Here is a 22,824-nt window from a genome sequence, read left to right on the forward strand (position 1 = left end):
AAGGGAAATGACTAAGTTCTTTAAGTCTCAGCTCTGGTAGACTCATCCTGGGGATGAGGAAGCAGTGGAGAGGATTCAGAGCCAAGAGATCAAGATGGTGAGTGGCCTGTGGAATGTTCTCAATGATGATATATTGAGGGTGTGTGTGTGGAAAGAGGGCAAAATAATTCCCTTACATAAGGGAATTATTTTGCCCTCTAAGACTGCAGTAGCAAATTATAGACCAATCACTATCTCAGGCATGGTGGTAAAAGTATAGAAAAATTGGTCAAAAACCATTCGGCCAACCAGGCCGACTGGTTGGCCGAGTGGTTAGCGTATCCACTCTCCAGCCAAAAGGCTGCAGGTTCGAATCCTGCTGTGGGCATAGATGTTTGTGATTGTCTGTGAAAATAATAGTGGTGATGGTGGACAGTAGATGCCGTTGGTGTAGATGAGGCAGTTTGTGGATGAGGTTAAGTGGCGGAGACTGAGAGATGTAGAGTAGGTGTCCTCCCTCAATGAGTCTTTAGACTCTCTGGAGGTGTCAAATAATAATAATAAAAAGAGAATTCAAGAATGAGTAGATAAAAATATGATACTGCATGAGGATCAACATGGTTTTGTGAAGGATTGGTCATACCTTAGTAATTTATTAACATTTTTATAATAGAGTAACAGCTAAGTTGAATAAAGGAAATGGCTACTGATTTTGAAAAAGCATTTGACAGAATACCACATGGTACTCTTATTATGCAAATTAGAACAAATGGGGATGATATGACACTGGTTAAGTGGATAAGAGGGTGACTGCTGGACAGATATCAAAAAGCAGTATATGGAGGGGCAGAATCGAGGCAGAAACAGGTGACCAGTGATGTGATGCAAGGTTCAATACTGGGACCACTGTGCATAAATGATACAGGAAATATTCAGTTGTTTGCTGATGATGCAAAATTAGGTACAGTAATAGTTAATCAAGGGAATGTGTAGAGCTCGCAGGACGATTAAAATTGGTTGTCGGTATGGGCAAAAGTTAATTAGTATCAGTTTAATGTCGAGAAATGTAAAGTTATGCATTTTAGGATAAACAGTTTACAAGTCGTGTATCACATTGATGGCACTATACTCCAGGAAACAGATGAAGCTTGAGATTTAGAAATGGGGGACAGACAATTAAAGTTTAGAGGACATACTGCTAAGGTAGCCTATATGATTACTTGGCTATTGAAGAACACATTAACAAGTAGGGATAAGGAAGCTGTTATTCCTCTTTATAAAGCTTTGATACACCCACATCTGGATTATTGTGCTCAAGTCTTGAACCCTGGGTTTCTTGGGGATGAGGAAGCAGTGGAGAGGATTCAGAGCCGAGTGATCAAGATGGCGAGAGCCTGTGGAATGTTCTCTATGAGGAAAGATTAGAGGGTGTGTGGATTGCAGAAGTTGGTTAATAGGAGAAAAAGAGGAGATACGATAGAAATATTTAAGTTGTTTAAAGGCTTTTATAGGATAGATGTGGGGGAAATATTTCAGCACCTGGCTAGAGGGACCAAAACAAGGAGTCTTCCCTGGAAGTTGAATAAAAGTGTGGTTAGTAGGGATGTGAGGACTAGATTTTTTGCTTGGAGAATTGTGAATGAGTGGATTGAGCTGCCAAAGTCAGTCGTGAGTGCTTTGTCTGTTAATGGATTTAAGGAGAGGCATCATAGATTGAATCTTGGGTGATGAGTCTTTGGACTCCATCGAGGTGCCCATATTATAATAGTAATAATAAAAATATTCTCTTTCTAACTCTTCACTCTGACTTCTTCTAACAATTCTTTCATATCCTCTCTCATACTGAACTTATCACTAGTTAAGTCATTCATGCTTACTAGAATTGTGATCTCTTTTGCTTTGCTCTTCTGTTTTTCAATTGCTTGTGCTATATTTTTTATTTCTGTTCCAGGAAAAACTCAAAGTTATTATCTGGTTATCAATGGCATGTTTTATGATGCAGTCACAACATCAAATATCCTTCTTTCTTACAACTGACTTTACTCACCTGATTTTCATTTACAGAATAAATTACTTGACTTGATTTTGTGCTTTGTTGTTTCTCATTTTGCTGCTTAATTTTCTTTAAATTATGTAAGTTTTGTAGATCTGGAAAAAAACATATGACAAGGAGCCAAGAGAAATGCTGTTCAGAATGCTACAATTATATGGAGTAAATGGAACATTTTATAGATCAATACATAGTCTATATTTAAGTTGTTCAGCAGAGTTAGAACTGAAGAAGTACAGAAAAGGTATTTTGATGAGAAATCAGGTGTGATACAATGGTGCACTTTACTTCCGTTCTTATTTATATGGATCACATTATGAAAAAAAAAAGTGGCATTAATCCTGATATCAGAATCAGTTATCAAACTTAGCTCTTTTCTTTATGCAGATGATGTTGTACCCATAAAAACTCCAGTGCAAGTCTCCATGATTTTTTAACTATGCTGAATAACAGCAGTAACAAATTTCGCATGAAAATCGGCAATAAAATGACCAAAACTATAAAAATAGGCAGGAACATGGCAACTGCATTCTCGAGCCAATAGAACGAGTAAAAGATTTCAGTTATTTAGATAAAATTTTTAGTGAAGATGGCAAGTTAAATATGGAAATGGACAATAGCAATAAGCAAAATGAATAAATTTATAGGGAATAAGAGAGAAATTATCTGAAACAGTAAAGAAGCATTACACTACTGTGTAATGCTTCTTTAGTGTCTTAACTTATAGATCTGTAAGTCGGGTTAAAAATAAAGCAGTTGATCAAAGCTAGAGAGAGAGAGAGATATGAGAGCTTTGAAAAAAATTAGGGGAGTAAATAGATGATATCAGGAAGTTACTTGAAAATGTTAGTGTTCAAGAATGTTTGATTAAACCTAATCTAAAGTGGTATGGAAACACAATTGGAGCAGAAAGGTTAGCAAAACAGCGTTTGATGCTAAGATGGCAGGAAAAAGACCCAGAGGAAGACCAAGAGTTAGGTTTATTGATGCAGTCAGAAGTCACCTAGAAGATAGAAATTAAGTTGGCACTCTAGTACTAACTCCTGTTAGTGCTGGAGTGCCAACAAATGCTAAAATAATTTGGAGAAAAGTTATCAGAAAGTTAGTAATAACATAAACAAAAATGCAGTACTGTCATAGTATGCTGCATGTCCTTTAAGGGTGCATATTAGGACACTACTCTGCACATACCACTGTCTTCAATAATTAATCCCCTATCTATACACAATAGCATTTTTTGTCTGTAAAGTGTGTGTGTGTGTGTGTGTGTGTGTGTGTGTGTGTGTGTGTGTGTGTGTGTGGACTTTTTCAAATGAAAAAGTCCACATAAAGAACCCTCTTGTAACAAAGGAGAATTGAGCTGAGGCCTTTTCTAACTGAAGAGTGCAGTGTCCTCTCATTACAATCAGTAAAGTCCCAGTAATGCATCTGTTGAAATTGCATTACTCAGGCTCTGATAAATTTCAGAAAAAAGCTGATGAATACAAAAATTTGGATATTCTAGTAGGAAGGGAATATGAGTTCAGGAATCAAAATGGCAAGATAACTAGTAAAGGTGATCAGATTATTGGAGTAATTGAAAAAAGCTTCAGAAGTAGAAAGGATGTAATGATGCTGTTATAGAATCTAGTCAGGCCAATACTGGATAAATGGATCCTCACTGAAATTTTTTATGGATGGTAAGAAAATTGAGGGTATTTGGAAAAGACTAAGTGTATAGAGGGATTGTATTATGATAATTATGAGAACTGGTTGGTTACTTATAACTTGAGTTTATCTAACAGGAGATGGAGAAGAGATTTGATTGAAGTTTTATAAGTTAAAGCAAGGTATGTACAATGAGATAGATAAAAGAAGTATGCTGCATTTGGCTGAACCAAGCTCCACTAGAGGAGATAATAAAAAAGACAGTGAAAAAGGAGAGTTAGACAAATATATAAAGTTCATTTTTTACTGTTTAGGTAGAAAATACATGGAATAGATTTCAGGTTATAGAAATAACGAATTTATGTATATTTAAGAATATAGCTACAGATTGGGTTAATTAAACTTTCTTTCTAAGCAATAAATACAAAATGTTATATTCAGGCAATAACAATCAGGGAAAAGAAAAAGTAGCTGTAGTATTCAACATTAAATACAAGGTAATATTCTTGAATGGCGGGTAATATCAAGTAGAGTGATGTGGCCAACTGGAGTAGATGATATTCGACTAGAAATGCTTAAGTATGGAGGTATAAATGTCATGCATTGGCAGCACAGTTCAGAAGGAATGGACAGAGGGAAGAATTCCATAAGGAGTAGAGTTCTCATAGTATTATGAGAACTCTACTCCTGTGTCCAGTGTTACTCACAACACGGCATATACTTTAAATTTTCACTGCTTATTTTAGATAGAAGTGTGATTAATTTAAAAAGAAAAAAAAATGGTTAGGCACCGTTACTACGGAATACTAGAATGTGCCTAACGTAAACATCCGATTTTGTGAGTAACACTGGACAGTTATTACCTATCCAGCACTGATGATATGTAATTTTTCAGTTGTGTCTTTTTTGAAATGATAAATTACTACACTTTGAATCGTTCTCTAGAATTATATTTTGGGTTTAACTTTTGAAAAAGTGGACAGTTTTGTAGGGGAATAAATCGTTTGGATTATGCTTGAAATACAGTTTGTAATAGAAGACTTTCTGATGCACACTACTTCCTAATGATATATAATATGGATTCTCATGTATATGGAACAGGTCATTCAAATTCGTTCCTTTTAGACTGTGTAGGTGTGTTAGCAAGACGTTCAGATAATAAATATTGTTTACTAAAAGTCGGCGATCGAAAGGGATGGTGGCTTCCATTTGCTGAATTATTACCAGGTGATACATGGCAGCAAACAGCAGAAAATGTTCTCCTGAAGTATATAGGCAAAAATGCTCGGCTTCTTGGTGTTATTCAGATTATCAACCTGCAGTATCTTATAGGTGTTCCACATGTCAGTAAGATAATATTCTCTGCTGAAGTAAAGTCATATGAAGAAACTGAAAAAGTTAAATGGTTTACTACAGCTGAAATGGAAATGATGGTACCAAATGAAACTCCTGGACTTTTTGGTCTTGAACCTTTAGAGTTGATAAAATATCGAGAAAGAAGATAAGTTGAGTGAATATGCACAATCCATTTTACATGTTGGTGAGTTATATATGTATGAGTTTAGTCACAGTGGACAGTATATGGGTCGCCTGCTGTTAGTTTTTTTTTTTTTTTAAATCCAGCATTGAGTTAGGTTTGTCTCAGAGCGTAGTCATGGGTTGGATTTCCTCTGGCATTCCAGTTTTCTTCTCACAAACATAAAACTGATTTTGGTTTTCCCAACACTTTTGATCTTGATTTTTTTTTAAATATCCAGTTCTCCTTCCAGATATACTGTAGTGGTCATTTTTCCTTTAAGCAAACTCAGATTACAAATCCATTCTAGTTTCCTCTCCTACAGAATTCACCCCCCCCCCTCCTGACCACACCTAACCACCTGTCCTTTGGCACTACAAAGATACCAAAGTTGGAGGACCTACAGAACTCTTCTTTTTGGACCAAGACACCTGCATTCAGCAAGTCACAGAAATTATCCTCACTGGCATGAAGGACTTCATCTCTCATTTCGCCCAAAGTTCATGTCCATTTTCCAAGCCCTTGTCCAACAGAAGATGCATGAAAGCAGATGAAAAAAAAAAAAAAAAAAAAAAAAAAAAAAAAAAAAAAAAAACTTCTGCTTACTACAGGTGGCTTGCAATGGAAACCTCAGCTTCATTATCTGAACCCTGTGCTGAAGCATGCAATAAATGCAAAACAACCAGCAGCAAATTCAATTTCAAAAAGACCAATAGCACAAAACTTGGTTCTTGTCCAAATGAAAGGCATGCCTTAGTATCTCATAAAGGTCATCAGACATAACGTCTACTCATCTGTGCTTCTGTCCATCTTTCATCCAGATAGTACTACTATTAAGGCACCCAAACATAAAGCTGACCTCCTAGCATCATTCATTTCCTCCAACTACTGCACAGATGACGAATGCAAATCGCCTTTTTCCATGCTAACAACTGAAAATTATATGACTCCTGTGGTTTTTTTTGAACTAAGACGAAGAATACTCTTCAATCTTCTATACATCGCATTCCAAAAAAACAGAGATAAAAGCCTACCATCCAACTACTGACTAATCACTATCATCACAATCCTCTCCAAAATAATAAAGAAAGGTATCAACAGTCAACTTCTTCACTACCATATGCTCACCAGTTAATCAGCAACCTCTAGTATGGATTCTGCCAATCCAGATCCATTGCTGATCTCTGAGCCTACATCACCTGCCATTGGACATGTACCATGAAAAGGCTCAGAGAAACATGTGCTGTCACCTTTGATATTTATATTTCATTTGGTTGTGTCTGGCATCAAGACATATTTTCCAAACTTCCTTCCTTTGGTCTACCTCCACCCTCACTAACTGGATAGCTAACTTTCTCTCTGGCACCCACACTTCGAGCTTTTCCTCCAATGCAGGAGTGTTTCAGAGGTCCATTTGATCACCTATACATTAAAAAGATATTCTCAATCACCACTAATCTTATCCATACCTTTATCGATGAGAGCACGCCCCATCCTACTCTTTCAACAAACCATGTAGTTCCCACACATCACAAACTTCAAGATCATCTGCAATCAATGCCTTAATATATCTCCATACCATCCTTCAGTGGGGCAAGGATAGCTTGGTCACCTTCAATGACATAAAAAACAGTACTGCCGTTTTTCTCACAAAAGGGATCTCGGCTCAATCTTCTCCTAGCCTCAGTAATACACAAAATCTCCAGACAGGATTATATCTCTCTCCTCAGACTGACATTTATCTCTAGCCTCTCCTAGCATAAGCATAACACATCAATTTCTCCTTCATCCTCTAAAAAACTAGGCATTCTTTCTGCTCAAGACACTGTTTTACACCCACCCAGTTAATAACCCTATACAAATCTCAAATCTACCCATCCTTAGAATACTGTTCAAACATTTGAGGTGGTAGTGCACCTAAAACAACTCTAAAAATTCTTGGTGTTGTCCAGAGGAGAGCAATTCAGCTGATGACCCCTCACAGACTCGCTTCAGCCTATGTCTCTTCTATAGGTACTTTCATGTAAACTGCAGCAAACATTAATTTCTCTACTTGCTGTTAGGCCTGTTAAAATAAGAACAGCAGCCTGCCAAAAATCTATTTTCATTTCAGCTGCCTAAAATCTTTTGTCTTCTGGAACAATCTTCTTCATGTGTTTCACAACAACTTCGGCCTGCACATCTTTATAAAAAAAATGACAATAGATTTCTTCTTTCTTAACCCTTACCTCCAACTTAAACACAGAAATGAAGTGCTATAGCTACTTCTAGATCTCTTGTGTGTGTAAGCGCGCGCGCACGCACGCACGCACGCACACACACACCCTGATATAAATAAGAATGATGGTATTTCAATTCAAGTGGCATATACTTTTTCCACCTTAGATGGACATGTGGAAGTAAATGTGGAAGGCTGAAAATAATAATAATAAATTTGACAATAAAAATTTTAACTCATCAGAGACTTAATTCAGAATGAAGCATGGTTCCATTCCCTAATCTGTATATAAACAACCTTTAATATTTTCAGTACGTAGCTGTGCATACATTATTCTGTATTTCATCCTGGTCTGGCTAATTTATTCCATTTGATACATAACCCATTATAGCATGTGATTATTCTAATCTACTAACCTTCTCTAGCCCAAGAGAGTCAAAGATTACTAGTCATTCAGAAAAAAATTTTATATTCTTAAATTGGATTCCAACAATGAGCAATATTTTATATATATCTTGGAAAATATTACTTACAAGATACACGAAGTTTCAAAACACCTTGTTTTGAGTCAGAAACTTTGTCAGGTGGAACGTGCTTACGTAAGGCAGATATTCTTGGTCTTCTTGGAGGAGGGTTTTCATCCACAATGAGGTTATCTTCATCAGAGTCAACAAAATCATATACTGAATCATTTTTAAGAGGAACAAGTTTCTTTTCCTTATCTCTGTAATAATCATAGCATATATCATATCAGTTTCACAAGGAAAGGAGTTGACAGTCTGACAAAATGCTCTTATATAAAGGGACACTTAAGATCAAGCTATCAATTACAGAACATACCAGCAAGTAAAGTTTACAATTAAAAAAAATTACAAACTTGTCCATGTTTGCACTGTTAAGTTATAAAATTTATATAAATAACAAAATACAAGTGTTTCATATATCTAATGTTTTTACTTGTATGCAGGTTTAATGGTTAAACACCTCACTCACTAAGAGTAGAACTATTTGTCTATAGATTTTTCACAAACAAGAAGCAGCACATAGGACAAAAACTACACTGTTTGAGCATTTGACATTCCTAAAATTATATAAAGGCTGTGTTATTATGTCAGAATAAAGCATTAAATTTTTCCCAGTCCTGAAAATAGTTCAGGTGCAAACTTGTTTGCTTACACTTGGATAAAGGATTAAACCAAGTATATAATTTCTTGGTATCTTTAACTTATATAGTATAACCAAGTGAAAAAACTTCCAACAATAAAACACACGAATGTGATTTAGTTGATCTCATATGGAGGTTCAAGCCAAAAAAATCTTCATAAAGGTTTGTTTCATTCTAAGCGAGATTCAAACTGAGGTCATTCCAACTAAAGAGCTTATACTTTATAACTGTGCTATACTATGTAGGCACTGCAATAACAAGCAATTTTCATGATGAAACTCGTCTTCTCATAAGTCATTTTCACTTATGAATTTCATAAGTGAAAATGACATCATTTTCAAAGGCAAACATTCTTTGCTCTTTGATTATAAAACAATAATTTTTCTTTCACACACCAGTTTTCCTAATATTTTAATTTTCCATTCTGTTTAAGTTGCAATACAACATCAGCTTTGTTTATGTGTTCTTGATTATTAATAATATAAAGTTCTTTTCTGGAATCTTCATTTTTAATATGGTTTTCCAATGACATACCTGTCCTAATTTTTACCAGACTTCATCTCCTGCTTCCCTGTATTTCATAATTTCACATCTTTAACTTTTATGCTTTTCACTTTGCTTATAGGATGTTTATGAATATTATACAGAAAAGGTAATCTTTTAATATCCAGAAGTGAATGCTTTGTATATCTAACTACTGCCAGCCTAAAATATACTCTATCCTACACAGAAAAGTGTGGAATAGGTTAAAGATCTACAGATATGATTATCATAAAAAGACCTGTTACATTCTATTATTTTAATCCCTGTCAAACATTTTCAGAGAAGCTGTTTATTAACTAGAACAGGCAATTCCTCTAACTCTAAATTTGTTGAAATGTGCTGCAACTTCTACTACTACTGTTCTGGTAATATGCCCATTTCTGCCAATTCCTGTGTAGAATTTTAATGGTATACAAACCTGTTATTAATAATTTTCTATTTCTCTCTACCCAGGATAACACCTCAATGTAGCCTTTTTAAGGAACGAGGAGAAATGACTAGGACTTCTGACTTAAGGCCCAAACATCACTTTCTCATAGTGCACCCATTAGTAAATATCTACCTGGATAATGAACAAATAAGGATGGGCAATTTAGGATTACTGTATTATATTCTTATTGATAAAAAGCAAAAATAACTGATAGTATAACACTAGAGAATTTCACACTAGGTAGGAGTTGCCTAGTTAAACAAGGTCCCTATTATTTATGTCAGGGAACCAGGGAGAACAGTAGAAAGCTACAGGAACAAATTCCAACTCAATATCAGCAGAGCTCAAGATGGGCACTATTAACATAAGAAGCATCAATGGAAATGGAATGGAACTAGCAGATTAATTGGACAAGCATCAGATTGACATAATAGGCACTGCCAAAACAAAGAAAACAAAAGGAGGTGAGATTTTTCTACGTAACAAATACAGATTCTATATTTCGGTAATAATGATCAGAAATAACATGGATTACCTAATAGTATTCAACACTAAATACAAGGATAATCTTTTTGAATAGCAGGCAATATCAAGCAGAGTGATGAGGGTAGATATCAGAGGGAGCTGGGCAAAGAGATTTATTTATACCTATGGTTCCAAAGAATTTACTAAGAAAGTGGAGGAATATTTTGAGGCATATAAAAAGAAAAAGTTAGTCCTTGGAGATCTAACCAGAAAAGCAGGAAATCATTACCAGACATATAGAAATGCAAGCAAAGTTAATAATAATGATAATGGTAGCACCTGCTAGATTTCTATTCAGGACATGGACTAGTTATTACTAACAACATGTTCCAACATAAAGATGTGTATAAATTCACATGGAGAGAAGATACAAGAAATAAGAAAAGATTCATTGCCTGTACTGTTGATAGTGAAAACTTCACACTGCTTGAGGACACACGAGTATACAATGAATTAATTAACATTTAGTTTTCAGCAAGAGAAAATTGAATATCATACTGAAAAGAAAAGCACGTAAGAAAGTTTTTAAAACAAATAAAGTTGATTGGTTTTCAGTGGTGAACTGTGGACTCAAGTGCACAAACACTATTTCAAAAACTGAAAACAAGAAACAAACCTTGGAGAGATTTGGTGGTGACAAATCCTGAAAGTCAAGCAGACAGGCATGTCATGAGGTTGTCTACAAGGATAGAAAAATCAAAACTACAAGGTGGACTCAGGAAGTTAAAGAAACAGTCAAGGAAAAGAAGAATGCATATAGCAAGTTCTTGTCACATAAATCAGTTTGCACTCTGAAAGAATACAGAGAAACAAATATATAAGAGCACAGAATTTAGTAAAGCTAGCTAAACGAAATTCATGGAAAGATTTTAGTAAGAACATAGTCTATATTTGAGTCGTAAGTCAGCAGATAAAACTGAAGGAGGTAGAGTTAGAAAGTTTAATGTAAAATCAAGTGTGAGAAAAGAGTACATATCTCTACTGTTATTCATCATCTATGAATCACATTATGAACTTGATATCAAAACTGGAATGCTAATCTCAGTTCTACTTTATGAATAGTGTTATATATTCCTAAATAATTTTTTATAAGAATTATTATTATTATTAGGAGAGAGACCTCCAGGGAGTCAGAGACTCATCGAGGGAGATCACATACTACACATACCAGCTATCATACTTATTCTTCAATTCATTCACACTGCTTGCACTCACAACATCCAATGGCAATCCATTCCAATCACGCACCACCCTCTGAGAGAAAAATCTAGCCCTCTTGGCAGCCTTCATTCTCAGCTTCCAAGGATACCCTCCTGTCCTTTCCCCATCCTCTATAAATTGAAAAATTCCATCAATTGAAATCCTGTATGACCCTTTCAGAAGTTTGTAAGTCTCAATCACCCCTCTTTCTCCTGTTTGCTAGTGTCTGCAGTCTTAACAAGGCCTTGTAAAGAGACAAAATAACATCCTCATCTTTACATGTGAACGTTTGTTTCAGCATTGCAATCTTTGCCACACGACCCCTAAACTTCAACTTCCTATCTATTAACACTCCAAGATCCCTAGCCTCATTAGTTTCTTCTAGCCTAATCCCACCAATATAATACGACACTGGATATCTAATCATGCAGAATGTGAATGACTTGACATTTACTGACATCCATTTTTCCATGCCCACAATTCCAGCCTATTCAAATCATTCTGCAAAGACTGCATATCAGCAGCATTCCTGATTACCCTCCCTATCTTTGCATCATCAGCAAACAACTGTATGTCACTTGTCAATCCTTCCCAATATCATTAATGTACAGATTGAATAACAGTGGACCAAGCACTGATCCTTGTGGTACACCACTTGTTATTTTTTTTTTATTATTATTATTATTATTTTAAAATTAATCTTTGTACTGGTTATGGGCAGTACTACCCTTACATCATGTCCAGACATTTCATCCAGGCTTGATGTAGGCCTAAGCCTTTACAAGTGTTTCACAGTATGCATGTTCTAGTTATCATTGTAGTCATTCTCTGGTGGCAATGCCATGTCACCAGTGTGCCCTGTAGAGATGGTGGCGCTGGTAAACCTTGGAGTTGCCCCATGCTCCTCCCGTATCTTAATAACTAGATCTTGGTTATTTTTATAATAATTTACTTTATTGTTATGGCTATAGGCTAGTGGGCACCCTATTCCCACTACCTGGGCATCAACTACCCAAACGTCACCATCTCTTTTAATCACTAAGTCTAGCTTACGCAAACCCGTGGAGGTCCTATAATGTGGTTCCACCGCAGTCTCCCAACCTTTGTTCTTAAAGCGGTTGTTCAGAATGGAGACCATGGCATCATACCTCCTCAAGCGGATCCCATGGGTGCAGAAGCAAAACTGGGCTATATGAGACAATGTCTCACTGTAGTGGCAGCCAGCCCTACAGTTGAAGTCGTCACTACCCCATCGAGCTGTGCAGGCTCGAGTATGCAGGGCATTAATCCTCGCCCTGATAAGGTCAATATACTCGAACCCAGAGAGGAGTCTGGTGCCATCATGCTGGGAGACACCAGATATGACTCTTTTAAAGGCGCACCATCTACAGAACAGTGAAACAGAGATGCCCATCTCTTGTGTTCTGCGGGTGCTAACTCGATTAAAGTACTTTGATAATGGGACCAGCCTTTAGCCCGCCTAAAGTTTTCTTGTATTAATGGGCTATAGAAAGCCTCTCTGTAGATGGGGGAAGAAGATAGTTCTAACTGCGCAATTCTTGACAGCCACAGGTGTGGGATCAGCCATCTAAGTGATGGAACCCCAAGCCCACCATCCTTCACCCTCGCATGGAAATATGCAGTAGGAGTGTCAGGTAGCAGTTAGAACCATGATCTCAAGGCTGAACGGATAGCCCTGTCCATTCGGGACAGTACCAAGATATATGTCCTACAAAGCACCAACTTGTGGCAAAAGCGAGGTAGAAGATAGCAGGAAAGGAGAAACAGTCTTTGCTGGGGGCTTGAGAGGCGCTTTCCTCAAAGAAGCGATCCCAGCTTCTTAGATAGAAGGGACAGAAGACCTTCCCTTTGGGGGTGAACATGATACCGAGGTATCTCCACTCTTCCAGGATGATCAAAGCATGCAACAGTCTCCCGTGCAGGGAAAACTCTATAGTCTCGACCTTAAGCTTCTTGTCACGACTAGAGGGGGACAAGAGCTAAAGAGCAGGACTTCTACAAAACAGAAAGGTCTCGAATAGAGAAGAAGTCAACTGCCCGGTCAAGGAGTTCCTGCAAGCCTACCTTAGTAGAGGCTACGAGAATAAGATCGTCCACAAAGGCCATAACATTAAAGGAAGAAGCACCTAGAGAGTAGCCTATATGGCTAGGAAGAGAATGAAGAAACTCATCTATGACGCAGTTAAAGAAAAGGGGAGATAGAGGATCACCTGGCAAACACCCGCACTGCGGGAATAGAAGTTGTACTGGATCCTGTAGTGAGAGTGATGGAGCTACCCAAGTATAACTCCATATCATAGGAAAGAAAAGGTTCTGGACATCCAGCAATAGACAGTGCTTGAAGGAGAGCAGGAAGGGAGATGCTATCAAAGGCCTTTTGGAGATCCAGCGATGCCATATACAGAGGCTTAAGGTGGCGTGCGTCGGGAATCAGAGAGAAGAGAAGAAAGAAGATATATATTCTCGGCACAGCTGTCCGAAGGGGCAAAAGCTCTCTGTCTATAATTATGCTGTATATGTTGCTGAAGTTGTTTAACTAATATTTTATGATAGAGTCTAAGTAACACAGGGGAGATGGCAATAGGTCTAAAGTCTGATGCACAGATTGAAGTTTCTTTCTTTGGAATGAAGATATGAAGAATGAAGCACATAAGTATCGTGGTATTACTTTACTGGAAAGGATAATGTCCACTAAGTCGTGAAGAATCTTCAACGGTACCTTCCGAAGCCTAGACGCAAGATAACCATCAGGTTCAGAGGTAGAGAAATTGGATGGAAGAGCTGCTTTAATCTCCTGGATGGAAACAGGCTGGTATATTTGAAGGGCAGGAATGGACCTCAATATTGTAGGTTGGTCATTATAATCAGGGAAGTATGGAGGTTGAGCAGAAAAGACTGTACTCCAGAATTTGACAAAATCATCATGCAAGTCTGCTAGAGGTGGAGGGGAAGCACCGTCAAGGATGGTTTTGGCACATTGCCCTCTATTCTTTTTATAGAGGGCCTGCATAGCTGCATAGGCCCTCCTCCTCTGCTTCCTATTTGACAAAGTCATTGTAGAATGAGACATAGGCTGATGTTGATGAGGCATGAAGTGTTCAGAGAATTTAGCATGGAGGTAGTCATTCAACTGATCTGTGATATCCATTCCCAGAAGGTGAGTCTGGATGAGATATTTAAGAATTTGATGGTTATATTCTGGAAGAGGAGGATCATCTAGAGATTATGTCAGTCTGAGAATCAAAGCCTCTTCTTCAACAGCAGGATGGTGGCTGGAAGATGGAGAGGCAGGGACAGGAGATACGGAGATATTACCTGTCCCTACCTGTGGCGAATGGGTTGCCAATTCTTGATATAAGGCTTTGTAACTGGCTTTCCGTCTATGACACTTGATCATCCAAGGATCTTAATGGGAACGCCTTAAATAAAGCCTCATTGATTTTCTTTATCCCTCGAGCCGTCAACTCGATCTCATGAGTGGCGAGGATCTTTTTTTCTTCGGCAGTCCAACATGCTTTGATGCACTCTGTTCTTATTGCAGCATTGGTGTCGGCTGGATGTTTCGAGGTGCAATGCATGCCAAGGCCAACTGCGGTAGAGAATGCACGATCACAGACCTGACATGAAATGTCTGAGATTGGAACCTCCTTGACCGCCAGAATAAGTATGATGAGAACTTGAATAAATGGGTTGATGATAGTCTTTGCAGAGCTTTCTTTTAACTTTCTTCCTGAGGACGCCACTGGGACGGGTCGTGTATCATGGTGTATTCATTCCCCTTATCTAGTTCAATGGTAACATTGTTATAGAATGTGAGCAAGTTGCTAAAACATGACCTTCCCTTAGTAAACCCATGTTGTTCATTGCAAAGTAGAGATTCACTGTCAACAAATTTCTGAATGCAGGCCCTAACCAATTTTTCCAAAATCTTCACCACCACTCCTGAGATACTAATTGGTCGATAGTTGGATACATTGGTCTTTGCACCACCCTTGTGCAATGGAATTACCATACATTCCTTCCATTCCTGCGGAATCTTCCCTGTTCTGAGACTCATATTAAACAGCCTGGTCAATGGAATGACCAGTTCAGCTGAACACTCTTTTAGCACACGTGCTGATATTTCATCAGTCCCTATTGCTGAATTCTTATTCAGTTTGTGCACCAGCTCTGATACCCCGGCCTCACACACCTTCTTTCATATTCATTCTTTCTTTTACTTGCAGCATATCGATAGAATTCTTGTGGGTTTTCTTTAGCACGCAGATCCTGTTTCTTTTCATAATCAGACTTTGCTTTCCATACAACAGTTGTGACTATTCTAGCCTGCTGCTTATAACGTTCATAATGGACGTCATCCTTATGCAAATGGTATTCCTTCCACATCGTCCTTTTCTTACGAATCTCTTGCTTAATAAGATTACACATCCATTTGACTCCTATTCTATTTATTCTTTGAACTTTCGGGCCACACATTCTGATATCGCTTCATTTAAGTATTGTTTAAATGCTTCCCATGCACTGTTGATATTCTTTCCATCCAGCAACCAATCCCATTCCACTGAACTCAGTATACTCCTCAGTTGGTCACAATTTCCTGCTTTGTAGTTCAGCATGTAACCTTTTCTGAATGGACCATTCATAAACTTAGTCATTTCCCAAGTGAGTACCGCATGATCACTGTCACCAACAGGAAGCAGAATAGTTACGTCTTTAACTGAAACGCCTTCTGACACTATAATCAAGTCTTACACTCTTTGACCTCAAGTTCCTTCAGTCACATGCTGCTTAAGGAAGTTGTCCCGCAACAGCTCAATAAATGCATTTTCATTCTTCTCATGAGATTCTACTGCTACTCAATCAATATTTGGATAATTAAAGTCTCCCATTATGATTGCTCTTTTGAATACTGAAAATTTCTTTAGAATAAGAGAATAAAATGAGAAAAATAACCAATGCAAAATAATCAATTAATTAGTATTTTTACTCAGCATGTACATACATATGTATATCTTTTATGCCCTATATATATTGTTCTTGGTAATATTTTTGTACACTGCACTATTATGCATTGAATCTTATTTTTGTATTTGTTATACATTTTATAACTCAGATGAGCTTATGTTCTTTGGTTATAAACATTTGTCATTGTTAAATTACATTTGTATTAAGTATTGTATTGTATTAAATAAATTTTGTTCCTAATAAATCCAGAACAAGTCTGACTAGACTAAATTGAATACCTGCTGTAATAATTTTTTTATGAAAATCAGCAATAAAAAGACAATGAATACAGACAGAAACAATGAAAACAACTACATCCTGAATGGAGAACCTATAGAATAGACTCAAATGCACAAACACTATTAAAAAACATTTTTTTAAAATAATAAATAAATAAATTGAAAACAAGAAACAAACCTTGGAGATTTGGAACAATTTAAACAGCTTTTAAGGAGGTTTAGGCACAATTAGATTAGCTTTTAAGGAGATTAGGCACAATTTTTAGTGAAGATGGCAAATTAAATTCAGGAAGGTGGCAAAATATTCTGAAGAAAACATTTTGTTGAAAAGTTAAATGGAGGAAAGAGTATCATAAAAGGAATCAGAGATGATAATGGTGACATGAAAACTGAACTTAAAGACAGTTTAGACATATGAAGTAACTTTGAAAGATTTCTAAATGACACAAGTAATGATAGCATGGTGGTAGAAAATATTCGAGAGGAATGCAGTTAGGAGTACATATCAATACTTCAGGGAGAAAAAACAGTCAAAAACAAGCATGTGGAAAGGCAGCTGGAGTAAATAATATCTAATCAGAATGCTCAAATATGAATTTGACTATATTGCATAATTGAGGAAGCCTGGTCATAGGATTGAATTCCAGATAACTTGTGTAAAGCAGTCACAGTACCCACCTATTAAATAAAAAATGGAAATAAATTAAATGTGAAAATTAAAGAGGAATTTCTGTAACAAGCGTTCCTGGTAAGATTTATGGAACTATAAAATTGTGCAAGGGAAGCTTGTGGAACAATTCTTCCCAAACTTATGGATGTAAAGACCCCCTTTGGAAAAATTAAAACATTTCATGCCCCCCCCCCCTCCCATCGGCACACCACAGACTAACAAGAAGAAATTAGTAAATTACATGAATAAGGGAATTCCTGTCATTTATAGTTCTGATGCATATGATCTGTGATATCAGTGCAGTCGCCCTGATAAGCATATATTTATTAATATTCATTAAGTGCTGAAATGCACAGGAAGCAAAATTTGTGAACCAACACCAATGTGTGATTTTTTTCCATTAAAATATAAAAAATAACAAAAATGAAATAAAAATTTAATATGTTTCTTTTAAGATAAAATATCTACTTAGTCTTAAAACATTTTAAATTTGTTTTCATTATTTCATGGCCCCTCAAAGGGGCCAAAAACAGGGTTTACAGTTTTTCTACCTCAATTCTTACATCAGCCCCTGTCACATCAATAACTGTAACTTCCCCATTTGAATAATACAACTTTGTAAGGTGATTGCATAGTGGCACAACTATTTCTTCTGCTTCTGTCACTTTCCTACCATCAGCACTGAGTAAAGCCAGCTGTCTAGGGATCAGATTTTCACTTCCAGACAAATAGTTGATAAATCATGGGAATATAACAAAGATCTACATATAAGGTGTAAATGAGACAGTATCAATCAATACATAGTCTGAATTTGAGCTGTAAGTAATCAGTTAGACTCGAAACAGGTAAGATGATGGTTTGATCTTAACTCAGGTGTAAGACAAGCACATTATCTCCACAGATAACATGATGAAGGAAAGTGGCACTGAACTTGATATCATAATTTGAGATGTTAATCTCAGCTCTTTACTTTATACTGTTATATTCCAGTATGTTATAAATCCAGTACAAGTCTGCAGGATTCCCTGACTAAAGTGAATAACTGGTCTAGAAAATTTGGTGTGAAAATTAACTATGAAAATGCAAAAACAATGAAAACATCACTGCATTCTGAATGGAGGATCTACAGAACATTTCAAAACATTTCAACTACACCGATTTCATAAATTAAGGAACAAAGAGAAAAATCACAATAATTCAAAAACTGTATGACAAATTTTTATGCATTTCACTTTATGATAAAATTTGAATAAATTACTAAGGCCTGATTTAACTTTTACAAAGCTGTGCTGTTCCTTGTAGAGTATCTTATTCGTATCCACCATTCTTGAATTTTACCCTGAATCGACTTTTTCAATACTTTAATCACCACTTTAGAGATACTAACTTGTCTGTAATTTGTTACTTCTGTCTTGGATCCACCTTTATGTCATGGGCTATCTTATCCTCTTTCCATTTCAAACATTGCCAGAGATGAGACTTAGAGTAAACAACTTTGTCAGTGGCACTGCCAGTTCTCTAGCATACTCTCATAGCACAATGGCTGACATACCATCCAGCCACACTGCTGTATTCATGTTGATATTGTTTTTATATGCTGAGGACCTCCAGTTTGTCTACCTCAATGCTCACATCAGCCCCTATCACATCAATAACTGTAACTTCCCCATTTGGATAATACGACTTTGTAAGGTGATTGTGTAGTGGCACAACTATTTCTTCTGCTTCTGTCACTTTCCTACCATCAGCACCGAGTAAAGCCAGCCTTCCACAATCATTCTTTTTCTTACTTGCTATACAGCAAGTAAGAAAAAGAATTTTTTATAAGGTGCAAGCATTGTACAGAAAACTAGGTCTGAGTGAGTGTGAAAAGAAATTGGTTCCACAAGACAATCCAAAAGACTCCTATCATCATGCTCTAAGTAAAAGACAAAATGTGACTGAATAACTCTACTGAATGCCAATAATATGCAGCGACAGATGTAAAAAAGACTATTCAACTGACAAGTGTCCATTTTGATTAGAACTATCAAATTGGTGAATGCAACTTCTTCACTGGATGAAGAACCTTAAGTGTATTGAAGAGAAGTTACTAGAGCTGTTGCATAAACTAAAGAATTCAGTAACAGGGCTGATGGGATATTAGCATAGATGCTAAAAGAGTGTTCAGCTGAACTGATTGTGCCTTTGAACTGGTAATGTAATTTGAGTCTTAGCACAGGGAAGATTCCACAGAAGTGAAAAGAACGTATGATAATCCAATTGCATAGGGATGGTGTAAACCTATCAGTATCTTGGGTGTGGTGGTGAAAATTTCTGAAAAATTTTAAGAGCTTGTATACAGAAATGGATTGACAAGGAATCTACACTTTGCAAACAATAAAATAGGAAGGGAAGGTCATGTTTCAGCAATTTTCCTCATATTTTATAATAATGTTACAGTTGAGTTAAACAAGGGGAATGGATATACAGCGTAGAAGGTTGATACATAAGTTGAAAGGATATTGGACTGGATTATAAATTATTAGTGGACAAAAAGGAATGGCTGACTGACAGATATCAAAAAAAGTAGTGTATGGGGGAAGGGGTAAGTGAAAAATTTTAGGTGGCCACTGATATATCAAGTATCAATCCTTTGTATGCCAATGATACAAAGATGTACAAAGTAAGCAGGAATGTGCCTGATGCGCACCCTTTGTAGAATGATTTGAATAGACTAGAATTGTGAGCATGTAAAAATGACTATCAGTTCAATCTAAGTAAATGTAAAGTTACATGAGGGGTGCCCAAAATAACCGGCATCTGAACTAGCACGTGAACATTTTCTAGTTACGGATGATGCCGCTAAGCATCGTGGGTGTGCAGTTTTCACACTAGTCTGGCAATGGTGTCATCCTATGTGAACTGATTCATTGTTCTAGCTACTTTTTTGTTAGTGCTTACAAGAAAGTTTGATGATTTTGTGATGGCTGACCACAAGGAACAGAGTGTGCATAAAATTTTGCTTTCTTTTGGGTAAAACTGCAGCCTTTAAGGATGACACTTTAGGTAAAACGCAGGTCTATGAGTGGTTTTCCCTGTTCCAAAAATGGTGACATGTCAGTAGACCCATACACAGTACTAATGTACTATGGCTGATCAACCAACCTCTTGTGTATGGGCTGAAAATAAAAAACGGTTGAAGACCGACCATGATCTGGTTGACCTTCAACAGGCAGAAATGATGAAAACATCGAAAAGGTTTGCCAGGCAATCGACGAAGATCATCGAAAGACAATTGAGCAAGTTTCTGAAGAGAACAATTTGTCATGGAGTTTGTGTCAGCAAATTTTAACAGAACATTGGCAAATGAAAAATGTCTGCTAAATTTCGACTTTGTTTGCTCAAATAAGATTAAAAAAAAAAGAAATAGTGTGAATGTTTGCCACAATTTGATGAAGCAAGTTCTTAATGACTAGAATGGGTATGAATCTTGTTGCAAGAAATGAAACAAGCATCAAGCCAACGGGAACATGCAAATTCACCAAGACCTAAGAAGGCACATCAAATCTGATCAAACGTCAAGATAGTGTTGATTTGTTTTGTTGATGTGAATGGAACCATACACAAAGAATTTGTTCCTCCTCGACAAACAGTGAATCAACATTTTTATCTCAATGTTTTGAGAAGACTGCGTGACAGTGTGCGATGAAAACAGCCAAAAATGTGAGTACCAGAGATTGGTTCCTGCACCACGACAATGCCCCAGCTCACACCGCCTTGTCTGTCCAACAGTTCTTGACAAAAAACCATGTGGCAGTTGTTCTCCACTCTCCCTACTCGCTTGATCTTTCTCTCCATATGACTCCCACGGATAAAGAAAACTGGAAAGGCAGCGTTTCATTGATGTGGATGAAGTGAAAGAAAATTTGCATAAACAGTATTCCAATTGAACAGTTCCAGAACTATTTCCAGCAGTGAAAAACAACATTGGGACAAGTACACATGGAGAGTACTTTGAGGGAGACTAGAATATGGTATTATAAACTTTAATAAAAAATTTTTTAAAGAAATAATTCCGGTTATTTTGGGATATTCTCTCGTATACTTTGAAATGATGCAAATAATACTGAAACAAACGTTGTCATGGAAGGAAGAGAAAGAAGTCATTTTTCCTCTTTACAAGGCATTGATGCAACCTTATCCAGACTATTGTATGCAGATATGGTCTCCTACTTTCCATGGTAATGCAGATAAAGTGAAGAGGGTGTTAAAAGATATTGCAACTATGAAATATAGATTATGGAGCCAGACTGACAATTTGTGGACCAGATGCTAGCAAACAAGAAAAAGCAGGTTGACATGACAGAGATCTGCAAATGTCTGAGAGGAATGGCTGATCATATAGGATACCAGAAGATGAAAAAATTTTTAATTTTATACAGGGTGGGGAGAGGGCATCCATGGAAGATGAGAATGAATACATTCAAGAAAGGGGCAAGACCTAGATGTTTCTCTCACAGAGTGATATGTGATTGGAATGGATTGCCTCTGGAGGTGGTGAGTGAAGGTAGTGTGAACAAATTGAAGAAAAGTATGGCAGTCTGATGCAGGTGATATATGGCCTTCCTTGATGAGTCCTTGACTCCCTGGAGGCTTCTGGTAGTAGCAATAATTATAATAACAATGTTAATGTCTTCATGATTTAGGAAGTATGAAAAAAAATAATAAAAAGAATACTTACACAATTATCTTTCCATGAGAAACTTTAAGTTTTAGAGAGTTATTTTTATCCATTAAATTTTCTAACTTCATTACAGGTGAACTAGATTTTGCTAATTTCATTTTTAGTGGGCCCGTAATTCCATCAGCTCCTTCTGGGAGCGAAACACCAAATTTTGAAATGCACAGCTTGATATGTGAAGACGAGTCATCCATATCATGAATTTGATTGCTATTGTTTAGTCTAGGCTTAAGAGAAAATTTTAAAGGAACTGGCTTTTTTTCTAATTTTTCGTTTGAAATTGCATCCATATGTACAGCTTCTGACGGAGTGTTAGCCTTCGAATAAAAAGTGAAACAAATATAATATATGCAAAACGATAATGCAGAATATAACCAATACTATAAAAATTGTAAATGTTAACAAAAATTAAACAAAGGCTTAAATAATTATTATACAGTTGCAATACATTTCAAATATGATAATTATCTCTTGTAATCTTTTTTTTTAGATAACTAAGAAAGAATTATATGAATGGCAGCATCCTTGCCAGCTGCTTTCTATGAACTATTTAAAATTAAGAACTTTTGATGTTGCAAAAATTTTAGCAGTGCTGTGTAATATTTAGGTACAAGTCAAGCAGTAAGAGTAACATGTGCCCTTTATTGGAAAGACCTGGAAATAAATACCATTTCAGATGTCACATCTGAAATGGTATTTATGAAATGAGTCATGCTTTCCTAGAAAGTATGTTTAAAAATAATAATTTTATTTATTATTAATTTTTTAATTTCTACAAAAAAAAAAAAAACATTACCTAGCTAGAAAACACAGGTAACTGATAAAATTAAATTAAACTTGCATGAAATTATATTCTTGTTTAATCCTTATCTATGTATAAGCAAACAAAGTTTG

At 36.5% G+C, this 22,824-nt stretch overlaps 1 protein-coding gene across 1 annotated transcript in view; it reads right to left on the reverse strand.

Annotated features, from left to right (window-relative positions):
• LOC150108428 (histone lysine demethylase PHF8-like) overlaps positions 1-22,824 on the reverse strand; it is a 391,806-nt gene that overhangs the window by 148,711 nt on the left and 220,271 nt on the right. Inside the window, exons 13-14 of the mRNA XM_090415841.1 lie at positions 21,931-22,247; positions 7,944-8,134 (exon numbers count right to left, since the gene is read on the reverse strand). Coding sequence (XP_090271967.1) covers positions 7,944-8,134; positions 21,931-22,247 — 508 coding nt within the window. The remainder of the gene's footprint in view (positions 1-7,943; positions 8,135-21,930; positions 22,248-22,824) is intronic.

The sequence above is a fragment of the Typopeltis vanoorti genome, chromosome 3, assembly GCF_054136105.1.
Source record: "Typopeltis vanoorti isolate ZY-2024b chromosome 3, IOZ_Tvanoo_1.0, whole genome shotgun sequence".
Classification (NCBI taxonomy): domain Eukaryota; kingdom Metazoa; phylum Arthropoda; class Arachnida; order Uropygi; family Thelyphonidae; genus Typopeltis; species Typopeltis vanoorti.